Source organism: Blennius ocellaris, assembly GCF_963422515.1.
Source record: "Blennius ocellaris genome assembly, chromosome: 7".
Taxonomy (NCBI): domain Eukaryota; kingdom Metazoa; phylum Chordata; class Actinopteri; order Blenniiformes; family Blenniidae; genus Blennius; species Blennius ocellaris.
Window position 1 is genome coordinate 10380816 of NC_137656.1, and position 26597 is coordinate 10407412.

The 26597-nt window shown below is 42.7% G+C and overlaps 1 protein-coding gene across 1 annotated transcript in view; it reads right to left on the reverse strand.

The window, feature by feature from the left end:
- sh2b3 (SH2B adaptor protein 3) overlaps nucleotides 1-26597 on the reverse strand; it is a 48152-nt gene that overhangs the window by 1462 nt on the left and 20093 nt on the right. Inside the window, 7 exon segments of the mRNA XM_080499255.1 lie at nucleotides 1-41; nucleotides 165-342; nucleotides 474-583; nucleotides 586-687; nucleotides 980-1074; nucleotides 3738-3826; nucleotides 4809-4910. Of these exon segments, the coding sequence (XP_080355381.1) occupies nucleotides 1-41; nucleotides 165-342; nucleotides 474-583; nucleotides 586-687; nucleotides 980-1074; nucleotides 3738-3826; nucleotides 4809-4910 (717 nt within the window).

The following is a 26597-nucleotide window of genomic DNA, read 5'->3' on the forward strand; positions in this document are numbered from 1 at the left end:
GTGGAGGGAGAACGGGACGAGCAGAGCGCCAGAGAGCTGACCTGAGGGGGAGAGAAGAGACCATGAGGCAACGCCGCTGGTGGATCTGTTCAAATGTCATCACAATTCAAACATGGCCGCTTTTTTTTTTTTTTTTTACATGAACCAACTCAAGGGAGTCTCACCCTGTGACGGGGGGCTGGAGCTGGCGACCACGAAGCTGGACAGAGTGACGGCGCCGGCCGCGCCGCACTCCAGCGGGATGGGGAAGAAGCGGAAGTGATTGAGCATGTCCATGACGGAGGGGAAGCGCAGGTGCTGCACCCGGCACTGACCCCATTCTGTGAGAGAGAGGCGCAGGTGCTGCGGACAGACAAAACATCAAGGGAGGGACCGTTGAGGTTTTTAAACCAGGACACAATGTGTGTGTGTGAGAGGGGAAAAAAAAAACCAAAACTATATTATTGCAACATGTAACACTGAGACATCAGTACCTTTGCTTTCCCCTGGTAGTTAAACGTGAGGACGTAGTCTCCCCTGCGCGTCTCACTCTGTCGGACCAGAAACACCCCGTGTCCCTCCGGTCCAGAGCTCTGGACCAGTTGGCCGCTTTGACGCGAGAGATGGGCCCGTGGAACCAGGGGTAGGAAAACAGGAAGTGGTCTGTCTTCTGGTTGGCCTGCTCCGATGGGGTGAAGGGGACAGAAGCTGGGGGAGGAAAGGGAGAGACGTGTTGGGGCTCGTGGGTAAACCTGCTGTGTGGATCTTTTCAGTTTATCGTTTACTTTTTGTCTCTCAACTCTTCGATCCAAATCAGTTTTAACGTCTCCTTCCACAGCTACATTATAAGACGAGGTCGACCGATAAGGAACAAATAAACATGCCTTCATAAAATCTACAGATGTTGCGTTTACGGGGGTTGCACGCCTCCTTTAGGCCGATATCGACACACAAATCTCACTCGTCTCATTTAGGATCTATCGAACATGCCGCTACTCACTCTGACTTCCTGTCTCTGGGCCCGCTCGCGTGTGATTGGCTGGAGGGGAGCTGTCAGCCGGCGAGGGGAGGGGCTCCAGACCCACGCTGCCCGACCTGATGGGCAAGGAAGTTGATTACACACACTGTGTTGGCCCTTCTTCTTCTTCTTCTTCTTCTTCTTTGGTTTGCTATGACATTTCAGCTCATGCAGTAGGAGGTCCCATCAGTTTTGACATGAAAGTTTGTTGAAGCTGCTGAAAAACGCAGCTCTCCTGCTCCTTCCAGTGACCGTCTGGAAAAACTTTGTACAGTCGTGGGGTCCAACCTGCTCTGGGGAGCCTACATTTCCTACATGTGCGTGCGTGCGTGTAGGGCCCAATCTCGTAAATATGAAAAAACAAAAACAAAAACGAAGACACGGAGAACAGACAGGAAGAGAGTCCAGTTCACCAGTTCACATCTCAACTGAGACACTGTTCTTCTGTTTCCACACACACGGACGCGCACGCACACAGAGAACGGGAAGGTTAAAGAGGGAAGCCGGAGCAAATCCTGCTTAAATGCTGACTCGAGGTTGCCACTCTCTGAATAACAGGAAGACAAGTCTCCATTCTCCTCACTGTGGCGCGCTCTTGTCGTATCACCGCGACAATCATTTGGCTCCGTGAGGTTCCATCTGTTCAAGCCGGTCGGCGATCCTTCCGCGATTAGATTTAAGGCCTCGGCACGCTTCAAGTAAACTACACCCAACGTATCTGACCACATTTAAAGACGACGAGCATCTGCAGTGGTTTCGCTGCCTCCCGGATGTCTTTCCCACGGCTCTCTGCCTCCTGCGGGCCTTTGTAGTCTCGACTTGATGAATCACACAAGTAACGATGCCGTGTTTCGCAGAGCAGGCCCTTTTTTTTCTTCTTTCGACTGGTCACGGGAGGAAAAGCTCAGGTGTGACCAATAAAAAACACGCGTCCCACGCTCTATCAGAGAGTTAGCCACGCGGCGCGCGTTACCTCAGCATTATGACAGTAATTCAGCCATTACTCATTTTAATGCGGTGACCTGTGCAACATGCATGCACTCTGTCATGGGTAAAAGTGTGTGATGTAGACTCTTATTGGAACTAACATAAATGCAGCTATTCTGTGAAGTAATACAGAATTTTAACTCAATTCTAATAGTATTATTATGCTGATTCAAAGTTAGGAGTCGACAACCCTGTTTAGAAACTTGTGGTTTTACACACGAGCGCTATCGCAAGCTATTTAAATTTAAAAAACAAGAAAAGCTTTGTAACATTTTGATGTTAATATGATTAAACAAAACATATAATGAAATATTTTATGACATCCTCTGAAAAGTTCCAAACTCACTAAAATAGCACAGAATTTCACAACCGACACTTAAAATAAATCCATTAATGGGATAAACTTGTCAGCGGGTCTCTTCGAAAAGCTTCATGGTGCTAATGTACTCCTTTTTTTCCCCTCTCGGAACAGTCACGCGCTCTATAATTGTAATCACCTTAGAACAATTAATAGTAAAGAAAGAAGAGAAAAATGGTTTAACAAATACATATTCACTTATCTGAAAACCTCTCTGCACTGGGTTGATAGAGTGGTTTCATTCAAATGAAAGAAAGTGAAGCATTTTTCGATATATAGCATGTGTTGGACTGGAGGAGCCATGTGGCGCCGACTTTGTTTGAAGCTTCCTGAGCCACATCAGGTCAGAATTGGGAAGTGGATTTATCACCAGCATTTGCGATGTTTCTAAATCAGATATAGTCAGTTGTGCTAAATTTAGACAAAATTAAGAGGCGAAATTCAGGACGTGTGTGCGCGCGCGCGCGTGTATTATGCGTGTTCGTGTGTAATTCAAGACATCTGCAGAAATGGGAAAGGTCCTGAGATTCTCCGCGCCTCGGGCCTCCCCCACACTTCCTCTCACACAAATACAGATTTTATTCATCACGCTGAAACAGGACAGACGACTCATGCAAACGCCAATCTGCAACACATCACTGAGTTTTCCTGTGATCTTCGCTTCCACAAAGTATTGCTTCATATACCCCGTCGAGGATCCTAACCAACAACCCTTAATTGTGTTTTAGTGTCCGCCCGAACTCACGATGACGGTGCTCAGAAGTGAATTATTAGAACCGCTCCATTTCGCTGGAGCGCTTGAATTTTCATGCGTTTCACTAGAGTTCACTCATGGTCACTGCGTTAGGGAGAAAGAAGCTGCCGATTCAAACTCATTCATGAGTTAAACAAAAACAAAAACAAAAACAGAGGCAGTTCATCCAAACATAAAGTTGGTATTATTCAAATAAGACTTTCACACTTTCACTTTCAGGAAATTCATGTGTAAGCAGCAGTCACATGTTGTCGCTGACGGGAGAACCGTCCTTAGCTGCAAGTGAGAACATGATCAAGTGATGTTATCAACAAGGGCAAAGAAGAGGTAAAATAGTTCCCCCTCATCGATGCGTAAGGCTGAAAACTGCAGTGTTTTGTGCTCCATAAATTGATCGCATGCTACAAGCTATATTTGTGAGACAATGCAGAAAAGTAACAAGTTAGCCTTTTCCCTCACACACGTCGGGGCACAGAAAAGTAAAAATAGACGACATGGAACATCAGTTACGGATGTGGTATTCTACTCTCGACTCGTGTGTTTAATCAGGATGACCCATTTGAAAATGAAATAACTGTCACACTGCGGGTTCTGATGTCTTCCGGTCAGACAAAAATCTGCGTGAAGTGCGTCTCCTTCACCTGTTGCTGATGCATTCTTTGAGCTCTGTAGTCCACGAGCTGACCTGCTGGTCGTTGTCCGTCTCAAATATCAGACTACCTCGATTAACCTGCAAACAGAAACAAACATATTGTCAAATAAACACAAAAGGTTTTGGAGATTTTGTGAGCATTTCTTGATCATGGCAATATATATTACACTTGAAAGCCTGTTTATTTTCCTTTTTTTTGTTGTAAGGTGCATGCATTTGTAGGATGATTAGCTTGTATGCAGGCTGCATCATCCCACAAATGCACCCACCTGATTCAGAAGGTCTGATATGCCCACATTACGATGACACTGAAACACAGGGTATCTTGCGCAGGATGAAATTATGCAAATACATGCAGTGTGTATGAACAAATTATAATAGTTATTTATGCAGTACTCACAGTTTTTGTAGCTTTTTTCTAATGATCTAAACACAAGATGAAACAATAAACCATCTTAAAGCTACTGGGGTCTCCTTATTTCCATGACAACAAAGATTATGTGTAAAACTAGAGAAGCGGACATGCTCCACATGCACAGCGTCATATTGGTGAGAATTTAGATCAAGGCGACATGGATCCTAAAATAACCTCGGGGACTAAACAGATCATGACGCTGTTTGGATTGAAAAATACAGTTGGCAACATCTGCCACAAAAGCAAATTCATATCGATGCAGGAGTAATACAGTTCTGTCTTTTTTTGTGAATGAACCAGCTTTGCTCAGGTGAGTTTTCCTGGCTAACGACACAACCGACCCCATAAAAGCGATTCATCACCTGCTGCAAGACCCTGTTGTCCAGCTTAAAATAAGTACGAGCCCAGTTTTCTCACAAATTCTCAAAGCAAACTGGACGGGAGACGGTATAAACCTATAAATATTTCACTTTTCACAGTTCAACTGAGTGTATGTGTGGCGATGTAACTGAAAGCTCATGTGGGGATGAGATTTGGAGGATACCGTTTACCAAACAGCCCAAACTTCAAAATTTGTTGCAGAGATTTTCATGTTGTGTTGTGCAAGCCAGTTTGATTCCCGTTCATCTCAAAACTCTTCCGTACCTTTAAAACAAATGTGTTTAAGTTGTCGGGCATCTCCAGTCGGTTGCAACGACGGACTTCTTGGATATCTGAGCAGTGAGTGGTCAGCTTGGGACTGGAGGCCTGAAAAAGACATTGCAGACACAATTAAAGCCTTTGTGACGTTGACGACCGGCTTCTTTGATACTGAAGTAGCTTTCAACCTTTTGCTTCTGTAACAATTGGAGCAAATCTGCAAAGCAGCACATACAAAGCAATGAAAACTCGTGGCCTCTTTTCCTCTATGAAACGGTCACGGGAACTCGAGAAACGTGCCGCCTGGAGGAAAATGAGGATGTTGTTTCTGCTACATCAATACTTAAAATCAATTTCTCCTTTTTGACGATTTGAACAAAATAAATCTCTTTCGGATGTCTCGGTGACTGATATTAGCATGACCACCGGGTGAAGGAGGAAAGAGTTGGGATTCATGTCATTTAAGCTTTAAGCCTGCATGTAATTTGTCCGGAAGTACCGCAGCAGTCAATCTCCAGCTGTGTTTCTACAGTTAAGTAATCGGAGCATATTAGTCCAGAGAAGCACGTGCATATCCAGACTGATGCCGATGTCCTTGTATAATTAATCAAATAGGTCTACACACGCCTCCTGTGTTCTCTGGTCTATTCAAAGATTTAACACGTCTGTGATGCTGGTTGGCTGTGGGCTGGGAGAAAAAAAAAAAAAAAAATCACAAAAGAAAATGAGACGCGCTGAGAGGAACTGACGTCTGAGTGAGACGCCACTGCAAACTGTATTATTCTAAGTTTAACCAATTAAGTTCCAGATACCAGAAGACAAGAGTTTATCCATGAACATATACACGAGTGTGGACTCTTCACTCTCTTTACGCCTGATGAGAACCAGATGGTGCACAGCACAAGCAGACCGAGTCTGATGCGTGTGTGAATGTGCACGTTCTGATAGTGAATACTGCTGCAAAAACTGAGGACTCTTTTTTTTTTTTTTTTTTTTAAAGTGAAGCTACCCAGTGAATTGTGGGAAGGAGAGGGTGAGGCGAGCCCTTGCGGTGGACCTCCGAAGGCGACCGCCATCAGGAAACAAACCGAATTTGAACAAAGTTAAATAAGAGATGAGAGCTTTTCTGATGGGAGGGGGGTTATGTGACCTTGAATACACTGAAACAACCACCAACAGCACCATATTGAGCTTTAAACAAGAACGGTGTGTTAAAATAAGGATGCGCACGCTGATGCTCTACTCAGGTGTAAAATTCCCCAAAGCCGTGCAGGAAAACCGAAAAAAAAAAGAAGAAGAAAAACCCCAGCCGCCTGACGACTGAGAGCGAGCGCGAGCATCCGTGGCTGCACAACGACAGACACATGCGGCGAAGCTAATCATATGTCACTAATACTGCCATGGACAGCCTACACACCGCTGGGTAGAAGCGAGCGCGAGCAGGGCCGCTGGCTTAAACACATGGATGGATGCCTCGGTTCAGCCATGTGAACGGGCCTGTGGCATGTGGGGTCAGAGGTCACCCGAGAGGTGAAGCCCGGGTGACAGCTGATAGAAACATGTGGAGACAAGAGAGTCAGAATCTATTACGGCAAGATGGAGAACGGGCGGGTGTGTCAGATGTGCCAGCTGGATGCGTGTGGCCACGTCGGAGGACCGAAAATGTCAAATCCTGACAAAGCAAGTCAGAGGGAACCGGGAGGGAAAAGACTGATTATTAATATCACTGTTACTGTGTCGGAGATTATTTCTGTGCAGATTATAACGTTGTGACCGTGCAAGGATCAACTGAAACAGGTTAGCGGGAGTAACACGCTTTAAAAAGATAATTGTATGTCTATACGCAAAGGCTTTGGAATGAATATACAAAGAGAAGAAAGAAAACAAACACAGAAAATCACAATTATATGGTCTGAAGCCCTGAAGCTACTTGAGGTTTACATATCAGTTGTGCATCCAGAAAGCTAAAACTATCGGTGGGGGAAAAAGTGGAGATTTCATTTTGTAAGAGGCAAAATGATCCATTAACTCAGGGCATCAAAACTGTAAATGTATATAAAATTAATATTAATCAGGAAACAGTGTTAGGGATGCACAGGGTTGGCTTGGATATATGATTAAACACAGTTGTTCATGTGTTATTAATGTACAGGGCACTAGTTAGCTGCAATACAAATCCAGTTCTATTTTGCATTATTTTTGACGAAACAAAAAAACCAAGATAGCATGTACCGGTAGATTTTTGACAGAAAAAACCCCTAAAAAACCTGACATTTTTCCGACTGTTATTAGCCATTTGGTTGCTCGTGCAAATCGTGTTAAGAAACAAGTATTCTCGTAAAAACCGCTGGAATTATGCATGAAAGCATGTTTTTGAATATCGTTGTTTAAGTTTAGGACGGCCACGAAACAGTATTTTCACTCGTGATTAATAAAATAATTTTAGGAAGAAGCCGACAATCTTTTGATCAATATAATAGAAAACCTTGAGGAAAGTTTATCTCAATAATGTATTGCTTTGTTCAAGCTAGTGTGAAATAAAAAAAAAAAAAAAGTTCCTTCTGGTAAAGAGCAACCAGATATTTCTGACCTGTCAACACTGGGAAATGACACATATTCCACATCCAGATCAACTGCCTTTACTCATTTATTTAGTTTGGTGATCAATTGATTTTATTTTCATAATTTGAAAGAAAACAAGATAAGACAATATAGTGAAAAATGAATTTTTTCTATTTTAACAATGATTTTGCTGCGGATCGCCGCCAAAATTTAACGGGCTCTTTCTGTGATCAAAATGCACATGTGTACCAGTTTTATTTTTAGGAAGATCCATTCATTCGTTTTTGAGATACCTTGTCAACACACACAGAGAAATAAAAGTGAGTGATTTTATAACCTCCTTGGCGAAGGCAATTAGCCAATTTTTCAAGTTGTCAACAATGTTTCAGCAAGTAATAAAAAAAACCTCACTGTATAAAATGTAACACAAATATCCAGTTTTATAAACTGTCACTGTTCCCTTTGAGAAAATGTTTGCCTGATAACAATTAGCACTTACTCCACGGGAAAATGTGTCGCCTCATACCGTTGTAGCATTGTAGCAACGGGCAATTAATGTGACGCCCCACAATGAGAGCTAACGAGATCAAACCCTGAGGGATAGACACATGCCAGAGAGCAGAATAATGGGGGGGGGGGGGGTAGCAAAAGGAAACAGACGAGACGGTGAAAGAGACGGCGTTGGTGGGAGGGCAGGAGAGCTGGAGAGCAGAAGAAAGAGCAGGGAGGACGGATTCCAGAGCTTTGTGCACCGGATGAGTTTGAGTCTATGTGACAGTGTGTGAGCCTGAGGAATGTCTATGTTAATCCACACACACACACTCTCATACGCACACACACACACAAAAGAGAGAGAGAGAGAGAGAGAGAGAGAGAGAGAAAAAGATTTAGCGTCTTAATCATAACTCTTCACAATCTGCATTTCGACCGCAGCGTCTAATATTATCAATAAAACACGATGACGCAGAGAAGAGGGGGATGTGAGTCATTTCGTGAGACGTGACTCGGTGAATGAGGAACTGACGAAAAGTGCCACTGGTGCCAAAGTGCTGCCACAGCTGAATTTTTAGTCCAGGATGTTCAGAGAAATTAGTTTGTGCTTCTTCAAATTCAGGTTGTAAAATTCACGTTATCTTGCAAATCTCTGCCGGGCGAAGATCGACTTAAAGATATCGACACCTCTGAAGACTGAAAACGCACATGTGTGAAAGATATTCAAAAGACTTGCTCAAAGTGTTAAGTAAAGCCGCCTCGTTGCTGGGAAAAGGACCATCATCTGACCGAGTATGGCCAATTCTATGAAGTCGAATGTTGTTGATCTTGATGAGAAGCAATGGGCAATATCTGTATCTTATCGTTTGTTTACTTCAATGCAGTTTTCAATGTCAGCATTGAACTTTGCAGGATGTAGATGTAGTTTTGTTCCCCCACGAACCCATCAGCATCTCATTTAGTGCCATGAACCTTAAAAGTCCGGTTGAGCTTCTGCAGATGCTCCCATCGTTTCTATATAAACACTTTTTAAAAGTAGCAGATTTCTATTAAAACACACAACAAATCAAGCTCAAACCGGGGGACGTCCTCGCTCTGAGACCAAACTAACCGCTACACCACCGTCAAGCCCTCTACTTTCTAACTTCACACAGTGGTGATGGTTGGGTGGAGGATCAGGAAAAAGCAGTAGTAATGACTGAGTTGAGTGCAACCTTCCAGGAAATGAGCGTCCCAGAAAAGCACGAAAACACAACGCGTGCTTGGTAACTTTTTAGAGGCCCGACAAGAACGCCAGCGAAAACCAACGGGCAGATTTATGGCAGCTGCAGACCCACAGGGACATGCGAGTTCAACCATCATCACGACTAACACCGGATATGCGACGGGTAATAAGAACCGCTACTCTTACTCGCCGTGTGTTTACGCATGTGTGTGCTGGCAAGCCTTGGAGCTGAACCGAGTGACTCATTGAGAAGAATTTATTGAGAGAATGTGAATGAGTTTCTGAGGAGGAGGATTTTTGAGGAACCAGTTGTGTCTGTGCCGAGGAAAAAAAGAAGAAGAAAAAGAAGAACAAGAAGAAGAAGAAGAAAAAAAAACATGCAGCAGATGTCTGACTGGTTGAGCAACAACATAACAGGCCGTGTTTCTGTGAATCAACTTCGCCAGGGGAGCGAGTTCAAGCTCACAGCACATTTCCTATTACTGCACACACTCAAGTCGGCCCCGTTCCTTTTTTTAAAATTTCATATACATTGCAAAACAAAAAACAAAAAAAAAACAAATAGCAATGAGGGAAGACTGTCAAAGCTTTTATGAACCATGGGCGTGAACAACAACAGGTGGGCCTTCTCCTTCCTTACAGATACTTCGCCACATACAGGGTGAAAAGGTGGCGCCTGGTGGCATTTCTTAGTTTGTCGTATAGAAAATAGTCAAGGAGTTTAGCAAGTAAAGGCTGCTGAGACCTCTTTATGAGGAAACATCACTATTTTATGACTCAGATGCAGACACAATAAACACTATGAATGCAAGTCATTCTGAGGAACAAAATGATAATAATTGCTGTGGTGATATAATCAATGTTCGCTGAGATGAAACGAGTTGCAAAATGACTAAAAACGCACGCAAAATGTAGTCTGGCCTCAGTGTCAGGGGGTTGGAGAGCCTTCTTATTTCCATAGTGCTCACTTCCAGTTAATTGTACCTGATGCTGCAAATCTTAAAAACCCATTAAAAACAACAGAGCGCCTCTTTAAATCGCACCCATGCAGCCCAGACGCCATTAAACCTGCCGGAATTGTACCGGCTGTGCGAGCGGCGGCCGTTTGAAGGGTTAAACTGCACAACCTGGTCTTTTACCAGAGAGACACACACCAAACAAAGGCTGCTGTTAACACCTCGTCACCGCCGGGTGTCTACCTCGTCCATGAGCCCCGAAGAACAGACACATTAAAGACATACGTAACCATAGAGAGTCTTTAAATATACACCAAGGCCCCCGGGGAAGGCTTTTCATTCATGTCTTAAATTACCGCGCTTTGTCTCAACAGCTCGTGGCGTTGTTTGCCAGCAGACTTCGACATCGACAGCCGGCTCGTCTCACCGAATCCGTGGAAGAAGTGATCGTATGTCTCAACGCACGGCGGCCGCACATTTCCCGGCAATGGGTGCATCAAAGGACAATCTGTTCCGGCGGCTTTTTACCATTCAAAGTCTTCTTAGAGAAGAAAATACGATGGCGTCACGTCAAAATGTTCACATCTTTAAAATATTGATGCACTGGAGCCGAGCGGCGAGTGGAGGCCTGTTTTAATGGACATGCCGCCAAGCAGAAGACCAATCGAGTCTCATCAGCTCAACTAATGACTGGCAGGAGCGGGAAAAATGCGCGTTTTGTACGTGAGGTGATGTGTCAGAACAGATTTCCCCCATCCTTTGTGGCCCGGGGACCTATTTTAAACAAATCATGACCACATCGCTTTTTCAGGGTTGCACAATGTTGAAGTGGTCATCGCCCTCACCTCACAATGCGAGGGTCCAGGGTTTAAGACTGGCCTGGGCCTCGGGGCCTTTTTGGTGTTGAGTTTATTGTGTTTATTGTGTTTGTGTCTGCAAGAATATGTTAAGATGTAATAATGTTAAAAATAAAAGCCATTACAGAAGTGACACAATGTTAATTATCAATATTACATTGACAATATCAAGGTTTTCAAGTAAATTACTACCTCGTTAAAATAAAATTTAAAAAAGGAATGATCACTGACAGTATCAGTGACGATGTTTCTTTTTCCTTGAAGTCACGATACTTCTAGTGAGGTATGTTAGAAATCTTTTCATGATCAACCCAGACACTAGACACTGAAACTTCTGGGGATTTTAACAGCTAATCGTAGGCATTTTTCATGTTTTTGACACGCGATCGAAATAAAGTGTTATCAACAGTGTGCGATTTGTTAAGGGGTTTGTGATTGACTCAGTTTTCACTCTGAGTCAACTTTCACTACGACGTTTCACCCTCAAAACACAGATATTACAAATATGAAATGCAGATACACACCAGCGACAGCATGGCTGGTTTAATGACAATAATTTAGATAGAATAATTTACTTTAATTTTGAACACAAAGAAGTGATAATAAAGTGGAAAAATACACATTTTGCTTTTACCTACTCCTTTACAGACATATTGTCTTGTGTTGTGTGTGTGTGTATTTTATCTAATCTTTTATTTATGGTTTGTATAAAAATTCTCAAAGGACTTTAAAAAGAATTGTTGAGTCGAGTTAGACAACGACCACATGGTATGTCGATCGGGTGAAAGCAGGAGATTCTTCTTGACCAGGGAATTTGGGAATTTAAACTTCGGAAGATTTTAGGGGAAGACGAAATGGGAATATGTGAAGCACTAAAAGCTTCTTCACACAGGGCAACGGGCGTAAACACATGATGAAAGTAGCGCACAAACAAGACACACGACAACAGATGCAATCGAGCAGCTTCTCACCCACACAGTCACAAACACATCTATGGTCTGAGCACACACACACACACACACACACGCACACACAGGCGACACACAGGATGTTTGGAGTCCCAAACCATCTTCCCAGGGTCCTTTTCTCAAGGCCGTCGCCATGGTAACTGACTGACACTCGACATTCCTTTATCCCTCCGAGGGTCACTGTAGCCGTCCGCTGTCCGGGGTGCACGCATGTGTGTGTATGTTGGACTGACCCGAGGCTCTGCCGGGTCAAACTGGTCTCCAGAGAGGATTCTGAACAGTGCATGTGCGCAATTATTTGTGACACACTCACACACACACACACGCACGCACATGCACATGCACATGCACATGCACATGCACATGCACATGCAGCACCGCCCACCAGGGCTTTTGCAGCCAGGGAAGGCCGTGACCTCAAACACAGTAACCAACACATCTGCCTGTACTTCCCCTGTTTTCATGTCGGATCCACGGCTGCATTTTTTTTTTTTGGGGGGGGTTGATAAGGCCGGTAATAGTCAACTCCGGTTCATTATAGTCGAGATCCACAATAGAACCGTCCAAACAACTGGTGCTCGTGCAGCAGAGGCCTCACACCACGACTCCAGTTTCCACTCAAATTCCCCCTCCAATCAGCTTTACATTAAAACACATTTCCCCGGAAAAAAGCGGCAGGAAAATGCTCATAAACTTACTTCCAGGAGATGTTTGTGCAGTTAACGGAAAACCAAGCGCAAAGCTTACGAACTTGGTCAAATAAGAAAATGTCCTTTTTAATTAAAGCCGGGGGAAGCGAGATGATCATGGCAAACAGGTTTTATGTGCGCACGTTTTTATCATTACGCAACAATTACTGCCGTGAGAGGCTTTTTCACATTCACGCACACAAACAGCGCCCACGATCTTCGACCAATACATCATTTACACTAATCGATGTGCCATGTGCATGTGTGGAGGACTGCTTTTACCATCAGATCAAGGTGAACATCTGGATTATAGCTACTGTACACACACATACACACGGTATGTTTGTAGAGGAAGAAAAAAAAAAAAAAAAAAAACATGCACTCCTTTTCTTTCCTTTTCCAAAATGTGTTGAAACAACATCTCCAGCTGCAGCTAATGGCGATCCACTGCAGCTGGCATTGTTTTTGCACTTCCACCCTGCCGCCACACTCTGCCAGCACCTGTTGCTTGTGTCACGCTGATAAACACTCCTGAGGTCATCCCTCAATAGCCGACGGGACACAAATAGACTCTGTGATCCCGGCTCACTCCTGCTTTACTCGTTCTGTGCGAAGGCCTCCGACGAACTCAGAAGAGAGTCTGATTCAGGAAGCAGATCTCAAACACGATAGCGCACGGTTGAAAGTCCCACTGAGGAATAGATCAGTGAAAAGCAGCTGTGATCACACAATACCACATTACAAATGGCATGAAGAACAAGTACCACATTGTGCAGTCGGCTGATGCTTCAAAAATTGTTCTCCCCTTTTTTTTTTTTTTTTTTTGTTCAGTTTAAAATCAACATTTAGGAGGAGGATGTGTTTAGTTCGGAAATGTTTATGTTCAAGAGTTTAAAAGCCAAATAAAATATTAAGACTCATAAGATGACCTCTGTACGGATCAGTTTATGTATCTCCATGTGCACAAACTGGAGATTGTAGAAAACTGATCACCTTTAGCATCAGCTCGATCTGTGGCATCATGGAGGATGTGGGAGGGAGAAACACACACACACACACACACACACACACACACACACACACACACACACACACACACACACACACACACACACACACACACACACACACACACACACACACACACACACACACACACACACACACACACACACACACACACACACACACACACAGCACGGGTTGTGGGGTTACCAACACTGATAGAGATGACGGCATTCTCGGAAACATGTCAGAAGCCGTTAGAGACAAAAGCCCTGGGTGATGAATAAATGTGTCACTTCACTGCACTGGCCTCCTTGCAAGCTTCTCAGAAACACTGATACACGAAAATGTAACCAAATATGAAGAAGTCAAGGCAGCACCCTTGAGATTCACAGAACTGAGAGCACTTCCTCGTAAATGAATTAGCTGTGGTTTTTGCACACAGGAGACGACCAATTAGCAAGCCTGTCAGAGCAGGGGGAAAAAAAATATGGTAACATCTCTTTGTGCTTTAAAAAAACCCAAAAAGACACACACCCTACTTTTCTCTGCTGATGACCAAAAGATTAAATTTAACCCCAGATGACTGACTGAAGCTTGAGGTTTAAGGTTTGAAATCACAAGGTGTCCCACAGGAGGATACTACACAAGGTCCAGGACACTGACACTCCTTTGATATGGACATTTGTAAGTAACAATCACGAGATTTATTTCAGTGAACAATATTACAAGTCCTGACGGCCCTTGAAGTCCATTCATCTCAAAACATGTCCCACACGGAGTCTCACATATTAACAATAATAATAATAATAGATTTTGGATGTGGACTTGATGTTCAAACAGACGAGTCTCCGTCTCCGAGCCCATTTGTGTGTCGGCACTGTTGTCCCTCATTATTCTGCTGCAACTTTCAACTTATTTGCCCATTTTCTTCTTTTTAAATTTGACTAATTTATGACAGGCTTCAAGATCTGAGTGACATTCTCCCTGACATTTTAGATGACAAAATCAACTTTGCTTAATGAATCTGAAAACATACATATATAATGTAAAAATAATCAAGATTCTGAATCTGAAGTCAAATAGGCTAAATCTCTAATCGCTTATGAGATAGAGGCATTTGGATGCGACAACTTTCGATGGACCACAAATCTGCATGTGCAATTTTTTATTTTTTTATTTTACAGTTGTAAACTTTAAAAGTTTCACCAAGATCTTTATGGCATATCCTACATAATAGTTTGTGTTTCAAAGAGGATAAAACCAAATAAGTGTAATCTCAGCTCGTCCACGTCGGGCCCATAACTCTACATGTGGGTCAGAGTGGTCGTCAAAAACTAGAATCAGTCGTTTCAATTCAATTTGCATCTTCCAATTAGCTCCAGGACAAAACCAAACGCTGGCATTTCATGCTTGACTGGCCACACGTTGATTCCAATAAAATATGCCAACCCATGTCCACATTTCTGTCATTGAGGCAAAAAAAAAAATAAAATAGAAATGCTGGCTTGAATCGCTGTGATTTTTACGTCTCCAGTCACAATTTTGTTTGTAATACAAATGCTATTTAAAAAAAAAATTCTAATCTGACTTGGTGTTCAGAAAAGTACACATTCTGGGCTTTCAAATGAGGTGCAGCAAAAATGAAAGTCATCATTATTAAATTGCCAGTGAAATGAAACTCAGATCTTGAAGCCTGTCTCATTTAAGAAGCTCCTCCAATATAGACAAAGTAGAAACACTGCGGCAGAAAAAAAAGGAACAATTTTGTAGCTTTTTAAATAATTACTAAGATATTGACGGCAGCAGCATACCGATTTTTGTATTTGATGAGAATGCAAATCCAATTTTGCCTTACCGATATTTTGTCAAACTCTTAAATAGTCTATACTTAGTAGTAGATTTGCAGCACTGTTCAACTATTTACCATAAACTAGTCACCATCTCTCACTAGTTGTCAACACCATGGAAAATTATATGAAAAAAAAAAAAAAAACCCTCACATGATACACAGTCGCACAATAGGATATCTTATGTATATATTACCGTGTTTGGAAAAATAATCACCTCAACATTTGTCTGAGACTTGTGTTATCACTAGAATACGCCTCAAGAGATGGTACTTCCTGAAAACCTCAAATGAAAGTTTAAAAATGTGTTTTCGACTAAAAACTATGCTTCTTATGCAACGCGTGACCTCGTTTTAATGGGACAGCTTCTGAACTATTTGAGTAACGGTCCAAATTGTTTGCGAGTCTCGAGTCTATCCACATTGACCAGAGACACTGGCCAGAATGTTGTCACAACATCTCTTTGCACACACTCCCACTGGAGAATTCATATCTCCTCTCTCATTTCCTGTTTCTTCTTCATATTCATCTTCTATTCTGATCCGTCCAGTTCGAGGTCACTTGGGGCTGGATCAGAGTGCAGCTGACCGAGGGTGAAGGCGGGGAACACCCTGAACGGGTCACCAGGCCAAACGCGGGGCAAACAGACAAGCACACACACACACACACACACACTCACATTTATATTCACCAGCAACAGAATATTGCGTCATATTAAGTCGGGAGGAGAGACGGCCACAAAAGACCATTTTGACACGAACCGCCACGAAGCTGCCACACAGACTTGAAATGCACAGAAAAATTTGTTTTCGGCGGCCAAAATTTAGTGGCGCCGGTTAACCGCTAAGTTGAACACATTTTGAAATGAAATTTCACTCCAGAGTGGACGTGAAAACTTTTCTGACTGTTTGGCTTTGTGGGATTTCACACGTGTTCACATGCACTCTTGCCATGTGTCAGTTATGGGCGTGTGTGTGTGTGTTATGGTCAGTTAAGGGTGTGTTGTGTGTCCGGTAACTGTGCGCATGTAGACGTATGTAAAACATCTCTGGTTGAGTCCAGCCCACACATTCTTCCTGCTTTCTCCTTTGCTTTGGCCGGAAATGTCTATTTTGCTGTTCCTAAAGTAATATAGTTGAACCAAACCCGACTTTCACCTGCAAGGACCAGAGCCCAGGAATGAGAATCTGACCAGTAAATTATTTCTGTTGGAAACGGCATGAAGCATTCTAATCATAATAATAATAAGAAGAAGAATTTAAAAAAAATGCATTTTGTTGAGGCACTGAAAATAAATTAAAATGTGTTTTGGCTTTGTAATGATCACATCAGACATGCAGAAATAATATGGTGAAGGAGCTTAACAGGGTCAGTAAATAATGAAGCTGAGACGTTTTGGAAGGAAAGGAGAGTGGAACAGCTGCAGATACACAGAGTGAGCACAACGCTTCACCCGTCTCACACTTATTACAGCTTCATATCTAAAATTTAATGAAATAACCAATCATGTACCAAAACAAAATGAATAAGCAAAAAAATAAATAAAAATGAACCCCAAACAAATGGATGGACAGAGAGTGCTTGAGTTGATCGATATATCAATAATGAGAACGCGCCAGGTGCCGTTCGGGATGTTATCATGTATTCATGCATCACAGATGTGACACTGCTTGCTTCCTCCAAGAGGAAGTGTGGTAAACTCGCTTGCTCAAGAATGCAACCCCGAGAATCTCATGACCAGTACAGGACTCAAACTTCTGACATATTGGCTCACAGTTCAGGGTTTTGCCAGACGTCTTACCTTTCTCCCGTTATAAACCTACTTGAAATCAAGTGTTCTCATCTCGCTCTTCAAATTACACACTTTGTGATGTTATGTGTTACTCATGACCGTTGTAAATACCCTTGGTGTTTGACTTTATTCATACTACTTGCTCCATGATTGAATTAAAACACTGTCAAGTTCTTTTAGTTAGTCATGCTAAAATTGAGTAAATTGGTGTGCAGCACCCGAAACGTGTCTTTTTGTCCTATTAAAGCTGCATGATATTAGGTGAACAAGCAATATGGGTTAAAATCGTTGAAAATAATATGATTTGGCAATCAATAAAAACACTGAAGCGGATGTTTATATGTTTGTGCCACTTTTTTTTGTCATCCAAATGGCATTTTTTAAAAATTAGTTAAGCACACATTTCATTTGCACTTTAAATCCTGTAATTTTGAATTTGCAGAACATGAATGAAGCAAAGTGTCAAAGTTCAGTCTTACACAACATTGTACATGTTGATGTTGTGATAAAACGGTTGCCGTATATTATATTGATAAGCCCAAACATCCCTGTTTGTGTGTGCATGTGTGTGTGTGTGTGTCCCATCCATCGAATTGTTAGGAGGGGGGGGGGCAGGAAATTTGTCTGCTGCCTCGAGATATTTTGTACATGAAGAAACATGAATAGCACCGTTTCATAAGTTACTGAATGCTTCCAACTACCACTGGGGGGAAGGGGGGGGGGATTAGTTGTCAAAACAAAATAATGTTTTCATTTCATTTTCATGTCATCTGAGGTTGTGTCCATGTTTATGAGACAACAGTAGGAAATGAAAAGAAACACGATGATCCTGATAAATCATTTTGTGTTTACACTAGCTTTTTATTTTAAATGTTTTTATTGTTTTAATCTCAGGCCCACTGCATGTTAACTGATGCCATACCTGAAATGTATTATTTCAGAGGGCTTTTATCCAGTTATTTTCAACTTGGCACGATTTGTGTGAGGCAAATTCTGTTTAATTTTGGTATTATGTCGCCATTTCATTGCTGCACAAATTAAAACTTTTGTGGAAATGTTACCAGGTTAAATCAGTATTTAACACGCCTCCACTGCACTAATGAGACGACTGAACCATCTAAGGTTTGTCCTGCATTCCTGCTCGTCTTTACCAGAGTTCAAAGCGGACAAAGAGCTGCTGAGTCGGTTTGTTTTCGGTGCACAAGGGTTCAAATTACACCATTCATACTTCCACAAATTAACTGCGGGGACAGTAAAACTCGCATGAGATTTGGGACTAATTCAGCAAAACAAAAAACTAAAAAGTGTGAGCGCATGCTTGATTTACATTTATGACATAACTGAAGCTTAGATGTTCCTCCATCTAAATCTCCCCCATAAAGGTTAAAAAAAAAAAAAAAAAAAGTGCTGGTAAACTGGTTTCAGTTAATAAACCTAATGGACATTTTGTGGAACAACCAGACAGCATTAATCTCTGCCCTCAAGGAGGGGAGCTTACTTATTTATGATCTGGCTGCTTCCAGGACTGGAGAAGTACTGCATTCTCCATTGATGAAATAGAGAAATCACTGAACATGTGATATACGTGACCATCAAATTTCTAAATGAAGGAAGTTTGCCCTTTCGAAAGCAGTCATCGTGTCTCATTCTGAGGAAGAGAAAAGCCCAAACAAAAGGATGTAACTTTGTCTTGTTGGCTCACGCTTATCTGGCTGCACTGCATCCTCAGCCTTCGTGGCTCAGGTGACACACCTCAAGCACAACAGTATGCAAAATTCATTCAATGTTCTCCAAAACATCTACATGCTTGTACCTGCATGGGGTATATTCTGGAGCTGAGAAAGCACTGTCAGGTCGGGCTCCATCCATAAACACTCAGTCATTAAAAAAAAAAAAAAAAAAAAAAAAGGTTAAGTCAACATGGTACATGAGTCGACAATGCAAACACTTAAACTCAGTGCAATTGTGCCTACTCAGACTATGACAGAAGAGGGCTGGGTAACTCGACTGTTTGCAGGTGTGTGTGTGTGTGTGTGTGTGGTGTGTGTGTGTGTGTGTGTGTGTGTCCACGAGGACATTGACAAATAATGAGAGCAAAGGCCAAGAAAAAGAAAATGTTGAGCGAGGGTGTAGCATAGCTTCGGGGCTTTACACTCACGAGTCAGCGAGGTCATGTGCAATGGCACTGTGGTTGAAAGTTGCACACACACAAATAGAAGGACATGCACCAGCAAAATGATTACAGTGCGCGGGGGGGGGGGGGGGGGGGGGAGGTGTACATGCATACATTTGAGATGCAGTGACAATTAAATACAAGTGCTCATGACGGATTGCACATAGTCAAGCTTTTTAATGAAGGCGCACACAACCGCAGCGTGATAATCTTTTGTGCAGAAGACGTCGCAGAACTATAAAACCAGAGAAGGAGATCAGACAAACATCTTGACCACATGACTCTAACCACGCAACTTCCTATAGATGTTTCTCTAGATTTTCGTCAAGCAAAACACACAGAGGCAAAGACAAGTGCATATTCAGATTTTCCACTCTTCGTGAGATACGGGTTTACAGTCTCCTTCAGGCCTCATCCAAACAGAAATGAGTAATAATGTGAAAGCACATGCGCTGCATTAAAATATGTCTTCAGGGATTTTTGTCATTAGACTTTCTCAGATTTTAAGTACTGTTTACTTTGGAGATTCCAGAGCATAGTTTGGCTCAAACCAACATTTCTTTGAGTAAAGTTTATCGTCTCAGGCCTGTCTAGTTGTAGAGTTAGCACCTGAATTATTATTCTTAGGTGGGGTGTGCTTTCCTCCTTTCATGCTGTAGTGATGTTCACATTAGCCCCCGAAGGAGATATGTAGCATTACTTTATAAATCAGATGACTGATCCCACTAAATTGGATTCTCCAAATTTAGGTAGCAGTTGTTTTACTTGGGGCTACTCCTCGAAGCTTCAACACTCCCGTCTGCAATATAAACTCTGACCTGCATGGGTCTGCATATAAATCCGAACTTCTCTCACGATAAAGACACTCCCTAATCGTGGGAGGTCATTGTGGCGGATCTCCCAAAAGCATTTCACACTCATATCGGGATTGTCACATATTAACGGAGACGGTAAAAGACGGCGTCTGCAAAATCTAACGTGGGACTAAATCCAGATTTAATCAGAGTGAAAATCTTCCACCGCTGAGAGCCTCAATTAAATTTAGTTTCTAGAGAACTGGGTAACCAGATGAGCCCCACTGACGAGGTGGAAAACAGACACATCACAGAAGTTGGAGCTGGGGGGGGGGGTTTGAACAAGGAGGACCACCAGCATGTGTCACTCCACAATATAATTACTGTTCTGGCGAGACAAAAGAGACAGTCTACTGTGCCACAATAAGAACAATCTCAGTGCTGCTCCTCCGCAATCTGAGGCTCGGCAGCCAGCTGGAGCCTCCTCAAGTTTCAGGAGGGGAAAGGCTCAGTGGAGTTGCACTCTAATGACCGTCATCCACTTTTGTTAGTTAAAAGCAAAAGTAATGTTCCCAAGCTCACACCAAACCTGCCGCCGTGCACGAACCAAGAAACACAACTCCATGAATTCTATTTGTTCATACTGAAGTTGTGTTCCAGCTTGCTCCAGGAAAGCCAGACAACAAACCCAACGTCTGCGTGAAAAGGTAAAAACTTTATTTACTTAGGAAGTAGTCAGTATCAAAATAAAAATATATACTCTGAAAGTAACATAATTTTGAAGGCCTAAGAGTCAAAGCACTGAGCTGAAGATCTGCAGTGACGAGGTCCTCACCGCCCTCCTGGATGCCAGCGAGACCTGGCACTTCTACAGTGCTACGTTGGACAGTTCAATCATTTTCACGCAAGCTGTCTTCACAAAACTCCTACACAATACATGGCGGGACACGATTCCAGACAGACAAGTGTCGACGCCTTAATTTAGAAGGCTGAAGCAAGAAGGGCCGGCCAAATGGTCAGGGTGCCAGACGGCAGACTCACAAAGCAGCTTCTCGATGATGAACTGCGGGAAAACAAACGAAACAAAGACAACCTCAAGGCCTCTCTCAAGGAACTCGACATAGATGCGGACTCATTGGACACACTTGCTACCAACCGCCCCGCCTGGCGCGGCCAAATCACATCTGGTGCCCGTTCAGCCGAGACCAATCGCGTTTTTGACGGATGGAAAAGAAGAGATACCCGCAAGGCACGTACAGCATCAACTGTCGAGACAGCACCAACACACCCCTGTCCCGACATGTAGACGTTTCCCCAACAGTCGGGCTGGCCTTACAAGTCACGAGTGAACTCATAGATCACGACAGCACTGTTTAAAGTTTCAAAGTGTTGGTCATTGTTCAATACAGCAGACCAACAACGCCCAGCCTTTACATAGCTTGATATTAAACTATGGGTCTGAGTTGTTCAACAAAACAAAATGCTGTAGATTTTAGTGCATAAAAAGCATACGTTACATAATTTGCATTTATTTATTTTTTAAATCGATTGACTTGAGGTATATTTAGTTGAAAATACAGATAAGTTCATAAGTCAACAGCATACCCAGAGCAGGTCGGCTCCTGAGAACTGTGTGGGCAAGCCGCTTCATGTCAGCACGCTCGCTGAGACGGATCTGGTCAATAAACATCCGGAATTCACCTCACAACACCATCGTTTGAATCGCAGATCGGCACTTTAGTCATGTTACACCAACTACTTCATCGCAAGACACGAGTCATGTAAGATCAGAGAGAAAAGGTCAGTAACGTCTGTGTTTCATCTGCCCGAAACCACATTGGTTGAAACGAGAGAAAGAAAAACGATGCAGTGATCTACTGTATGTAGTCGACAACATCTGAGAGGTCTCTGTACTTTGAAGCCTTTTTTTTTTTTTTATTTACGCCAAGTTCTTTCTTTGGAAATGTGTGGATTTTAACTTTGTAGGATCTCTCTGTGACTCACCACACGGCTGACAGAAGTCATTACTGCTGACTTTGACTAAGCACGGGCTGTCTACACAGTCTTAATCCCTCCAGCCCACTTTCATGCAAGTGCGCTGTGTGATGACTTAATTATGATGCAAAATGTAAAATTATACTGAAAGAATGATGAATATCGTCTGAACGTCTGTACATGGTGGCCAGTTTACAATCAACCTAAAACACAAGGCTCGATCACCTACCAAGAGCCGTTAGTTTTTTCCACGTCAGTTTGTTTGTCAGTTAAACGGAATAGTGACACATTTCGGTGAAACATGCTTTATTTGATTGTGGCAACAGAAACTCGCGTGATGGCCAAAATCTTAGCTGTGCTTGTTTTATGTTTTTTTTCCCCAGACTGCTGAACATTGTGGCATGATCTAGGTTTCTGATTAAAGAGACTTACTAGCCCAGGTCGTCTCCACTTGATTCACATCTTCAGAGAAAACACCCCATTTGTGCCCACTTATGCCAAGAATTCCATGCCTGCTTCTGCACAAGAACATCGCTGCATTTTCCCATGACTGTTTTCGCCACTGGTGACCTCGGTTGTAACCTAACCCCTCATCTTAACAGCCTTTTGCTGCATATCCTGCCCTGTGAAGTTATAAAAAAACCCCATGCAGTAGATTTCACAAGTGCCTCCTGAAGATATAACATTTGCACCATCCACCCTGCTGAAGCTTCAAGACCTCTGATTTTAACACCCAGGAGCTTTTGTTGCAGTGACGTGCATCGCTGGTGAGTAAGTTAGCGTTTTCTAAAACGCACCCCGTTGGCAGTTTTTGAAGCATGAATAACTTCGTCTATTTTGAACCATCCACCTCGCAGTGAGTCAGAACTTTAAGACGGTTGAAAGGTGACTTCATGTTCAGAGGGTGGTCTGCTTATAGCATTACAGAGGCTGTAGCCTGGTGAAGCGTTGAGGGTTAAAGTGAGGATGTCTGGGAAGTCGACTTCCCTCCCCTCTTAAGCAGAATAACCGAGAGGTACAATCATAGGAGCTCAGTGATTATCCAACAATAAAAACTGGAGAAAAAAAAAACATCGCCTAACCTATATACAAAGCACACAGTGTGGAGCTATGAGCCCAGACCAAATGATGGTGGTTGCGAAATGCAGGCAGGCAGAATAAATAATCAGTAAATCAACGTGCACCTTCGAGATCAAACAACACTTACTGTAATCGTTCTTTGTTAGTCGGTTAATTTATCTGACTGTGCTGAACCTCTTTGATGTTCAGACGCAGTATGCACGTAAAACGGAGACAATGAACACGCCACTTTGAATACAGATAATATATGACAGAAGTTTCACTTATCAGTGTCTCCATCTTGTAAACCTGCTTTCAGTGAATTAGGGTTGCAGAAGGCTGACACTGAATATTATCAAAACAATAATCAAGAAAGGCAAGCTGGAAGGGGGCTACGGCACTAGGCTTTGTTGCACCGACTCTCCAGTAACCTCAGCGACGATACAAAACCTTCACTGAAGTAAAGGTTTCACTCTTAGATAAATTGAAACCCACATGCAATCTTGCAGACTTGCTGTTGAATTTCACATCACAAGAGTTTTTGAGAAGATTGGATAGCAAATAGCTGCACCTTGTGTGTGTGTGTGTGTGTGTGTGTGTGTGTGTGTGTGTGTGTGTGTGTGTGTGTGTGTGTGTGTGTGTGTGTGTGTGTGTGTGTGTGTGTGTGTGTGTGTGTGTGTGTGTGGATAGGCAAAAAGTGTGAAACGAATGTAAAGCATATAAATATCTAGTGCCACGCTGTCAGGCGGAAACAAACGATGGTCGCTCCGCATGTACAGTGAGTGTGGTGAAGACACACGAGACAGTTATTCACAAATTAGTGCGCAGCCACGCACACCAAAGGACTCGGTGAGTCACTTCAGGTCACAATTTCCAGGTTTCATGAAAATCAATTCCTTGAAAGAGAAAAAGACGCGACTTTGTGGGTGAGATATGAAGACTGCTGTGACATAAAATGAAACTGCATCTGAAGAGACAATCTGTGCTTTGAGAAATGGAGTCGGCAGAAGCGAAGCTGCGATCTGGAACGTCGACAACATGGCACGCGGCCTCGCAGGCTTCTTCAGCTGGCCTGCGAAAAGACACCTAAACAATAGAAACATCCACGACAGTAAAACCCAGCTGCAAGCTGGAGCAAAGGGATGGTGATTCTACTCATTTTTATGAATTACTTCGTATTCCACAGGTTGGAGACTGCCGTCCCACGTAATACATCGATTCTGCCAAGCATATAAATCTAATGATCATTCACCTTACCGAGGATAAAGACTTCCTTTAACGACACAGTGATGTGTATTACGGAATGAGCTGCTGATTTATTCTCTGGTAATTGACCAAATCAATAGTATTTTCAGCAGAGGTTTGCAGAATTCTTGAAGTGAAACTTACTTCCTTAAACGTGAATGTTTTATGGCTGATCAGCTGCTTACAGCCTCGGGGCTGCAATAAAACACAGGAGGCTCAAATAATGTAATAATATTATCATATAAAGTGGCGGGAATCGGCCATTATGCATATTGGAAGTATAACAAAGACTTCCGACCAGTGAAGCAGCTGCAGTAAAAACTGACTTGGACATCGTATCCCTGAGAACTAGTCCATTTCTGGAAAGACTCCCTGAAGATGAGCTTTTGAAGCGTTATTAAACCCTTTAAGCAGAACAAATGAGATTCAACCTCAATATTGGTGGCTCAGAAGAAGTAATCACACAGTTCATTTACATTTTTTTTTTAAATACATGCCCTGATGTCACAAAACATGAATTACATTTATTTTGAATAAACCGAGTGTGTGAGCCTTTCTATTTTTGAAAACAAGGCAAATCTTTCACGTTTTGCAATAAATCTACAGACGTCAAGTTCACCTTTTCCCACACCTTTGATCTCTGTGGGCCTCCTTTTCGAGTTTGCACACCAAATTGTCTCTCTCTCTCTCTCTCTCTCTCTCGCTCTCATTCCGTTTCTCGTTCAGCTGACTGGGACCCATGTGTTCAGGGCTTCAGTTGTGGTATGCAACCAGAGCCAAATTAACGCTGCATGCTGCCATATGAGAGACCGAAGCACAAGTAACGTAGAACAGATGGACACCAGGGCCTGGTAGTCGGAGCACTAGTTTCTCCTGATGTTACAAACTCCTCTCCTGTCAGTGAACAGGCACTTTAAGAAAAGAAAACACTGCACAGATATATAAATACAGAATAAATGAAGAAATGCACCGATGCAAGTCATTTGACATTTATGAAGACCTGAACGTGTTTTCTTTTCTTTCTTTTTTTTGCTAGTTCTGAAGATAAGACATCACATAACTCGGATACATTGAATTGTGCATGAGAATCTACGGGGAGCGTACAGATGCGTATATGGTACACAGCGTAGGCACATGTATGAAATGAAACCATGTGGAAAGGCTTAAGGCCAGAAAAGCTGGAACAAACACACATCTCATACACACAGAACTGAGCTGAACCGAGATGAGAGGGGTATGATTAGGATGGAGTCGACAGGAGGTCTGAGGAAACGTATCTGCCATCACAGTGAAGCAGTCTGTGGGAACTCGTTCTCCAAGACAGAATACCGCGATTTTCCTGGCAGGACCCTCACCTAGTCTGTAACCTCGACTACTGAACGTCAGATCAAAGGAAAAGTAGAACCTCACTGCTGGAGAAAAAAGCTACTTTAGATGAAAAGAAATGACAGATGAAGAAGGTTAAAGAGTCAATTCCTCATCACAGGCTAAAAATGCATCATGAAGAGCGCATACACAGGGATGATGTGATTCTATAATGACGCCAAAACTTTGATCAAAAAAATACTAACGCAGGGGCTTCCTGTCGAACACACACACACACAAAAAAAAAATTAAATAGGGAAAAAAAAAAAGTGTCGAGCTGAGAGTCGCAGGCCGAAGCAACGTAAAGACTTGCAGGGATCGGGTCTCAGACAACACGGAGGACTTCTGCTCTTTTCAGCTGACGGGACAAGATTCACTTCTGCAATAAAACAAGCGCTGCATTGACTCTGCTTCAGTGTTTGTTCGTTGCTGCTGCTCAAACAACACACAGACCCAAATCCTGAAGATATCGTAGAGGCAGTAAAAGTTCAATATATGAAAAAGTTGAATTGTCCACACAGATAATCTTTTGTTCTGATTTTTTTATCCCCCAAAATTTTATAATTTTCTGTTTGTATTGCTATAATTGCTACTTTTTAGAGGAAGCAAACAAGCACAGATCACAAAATATTCAAGTGATTTTTTTGTTTTTTGTTTTTTATCGAATGGGGTGAAAAAGCAGTTACTCAGACCATCCCTGCAAGTATAGGGAAAATACATTTGAGCGGGGTGAAATTCAGATTTGCTGGTAATTGTTTTGCTCTATTT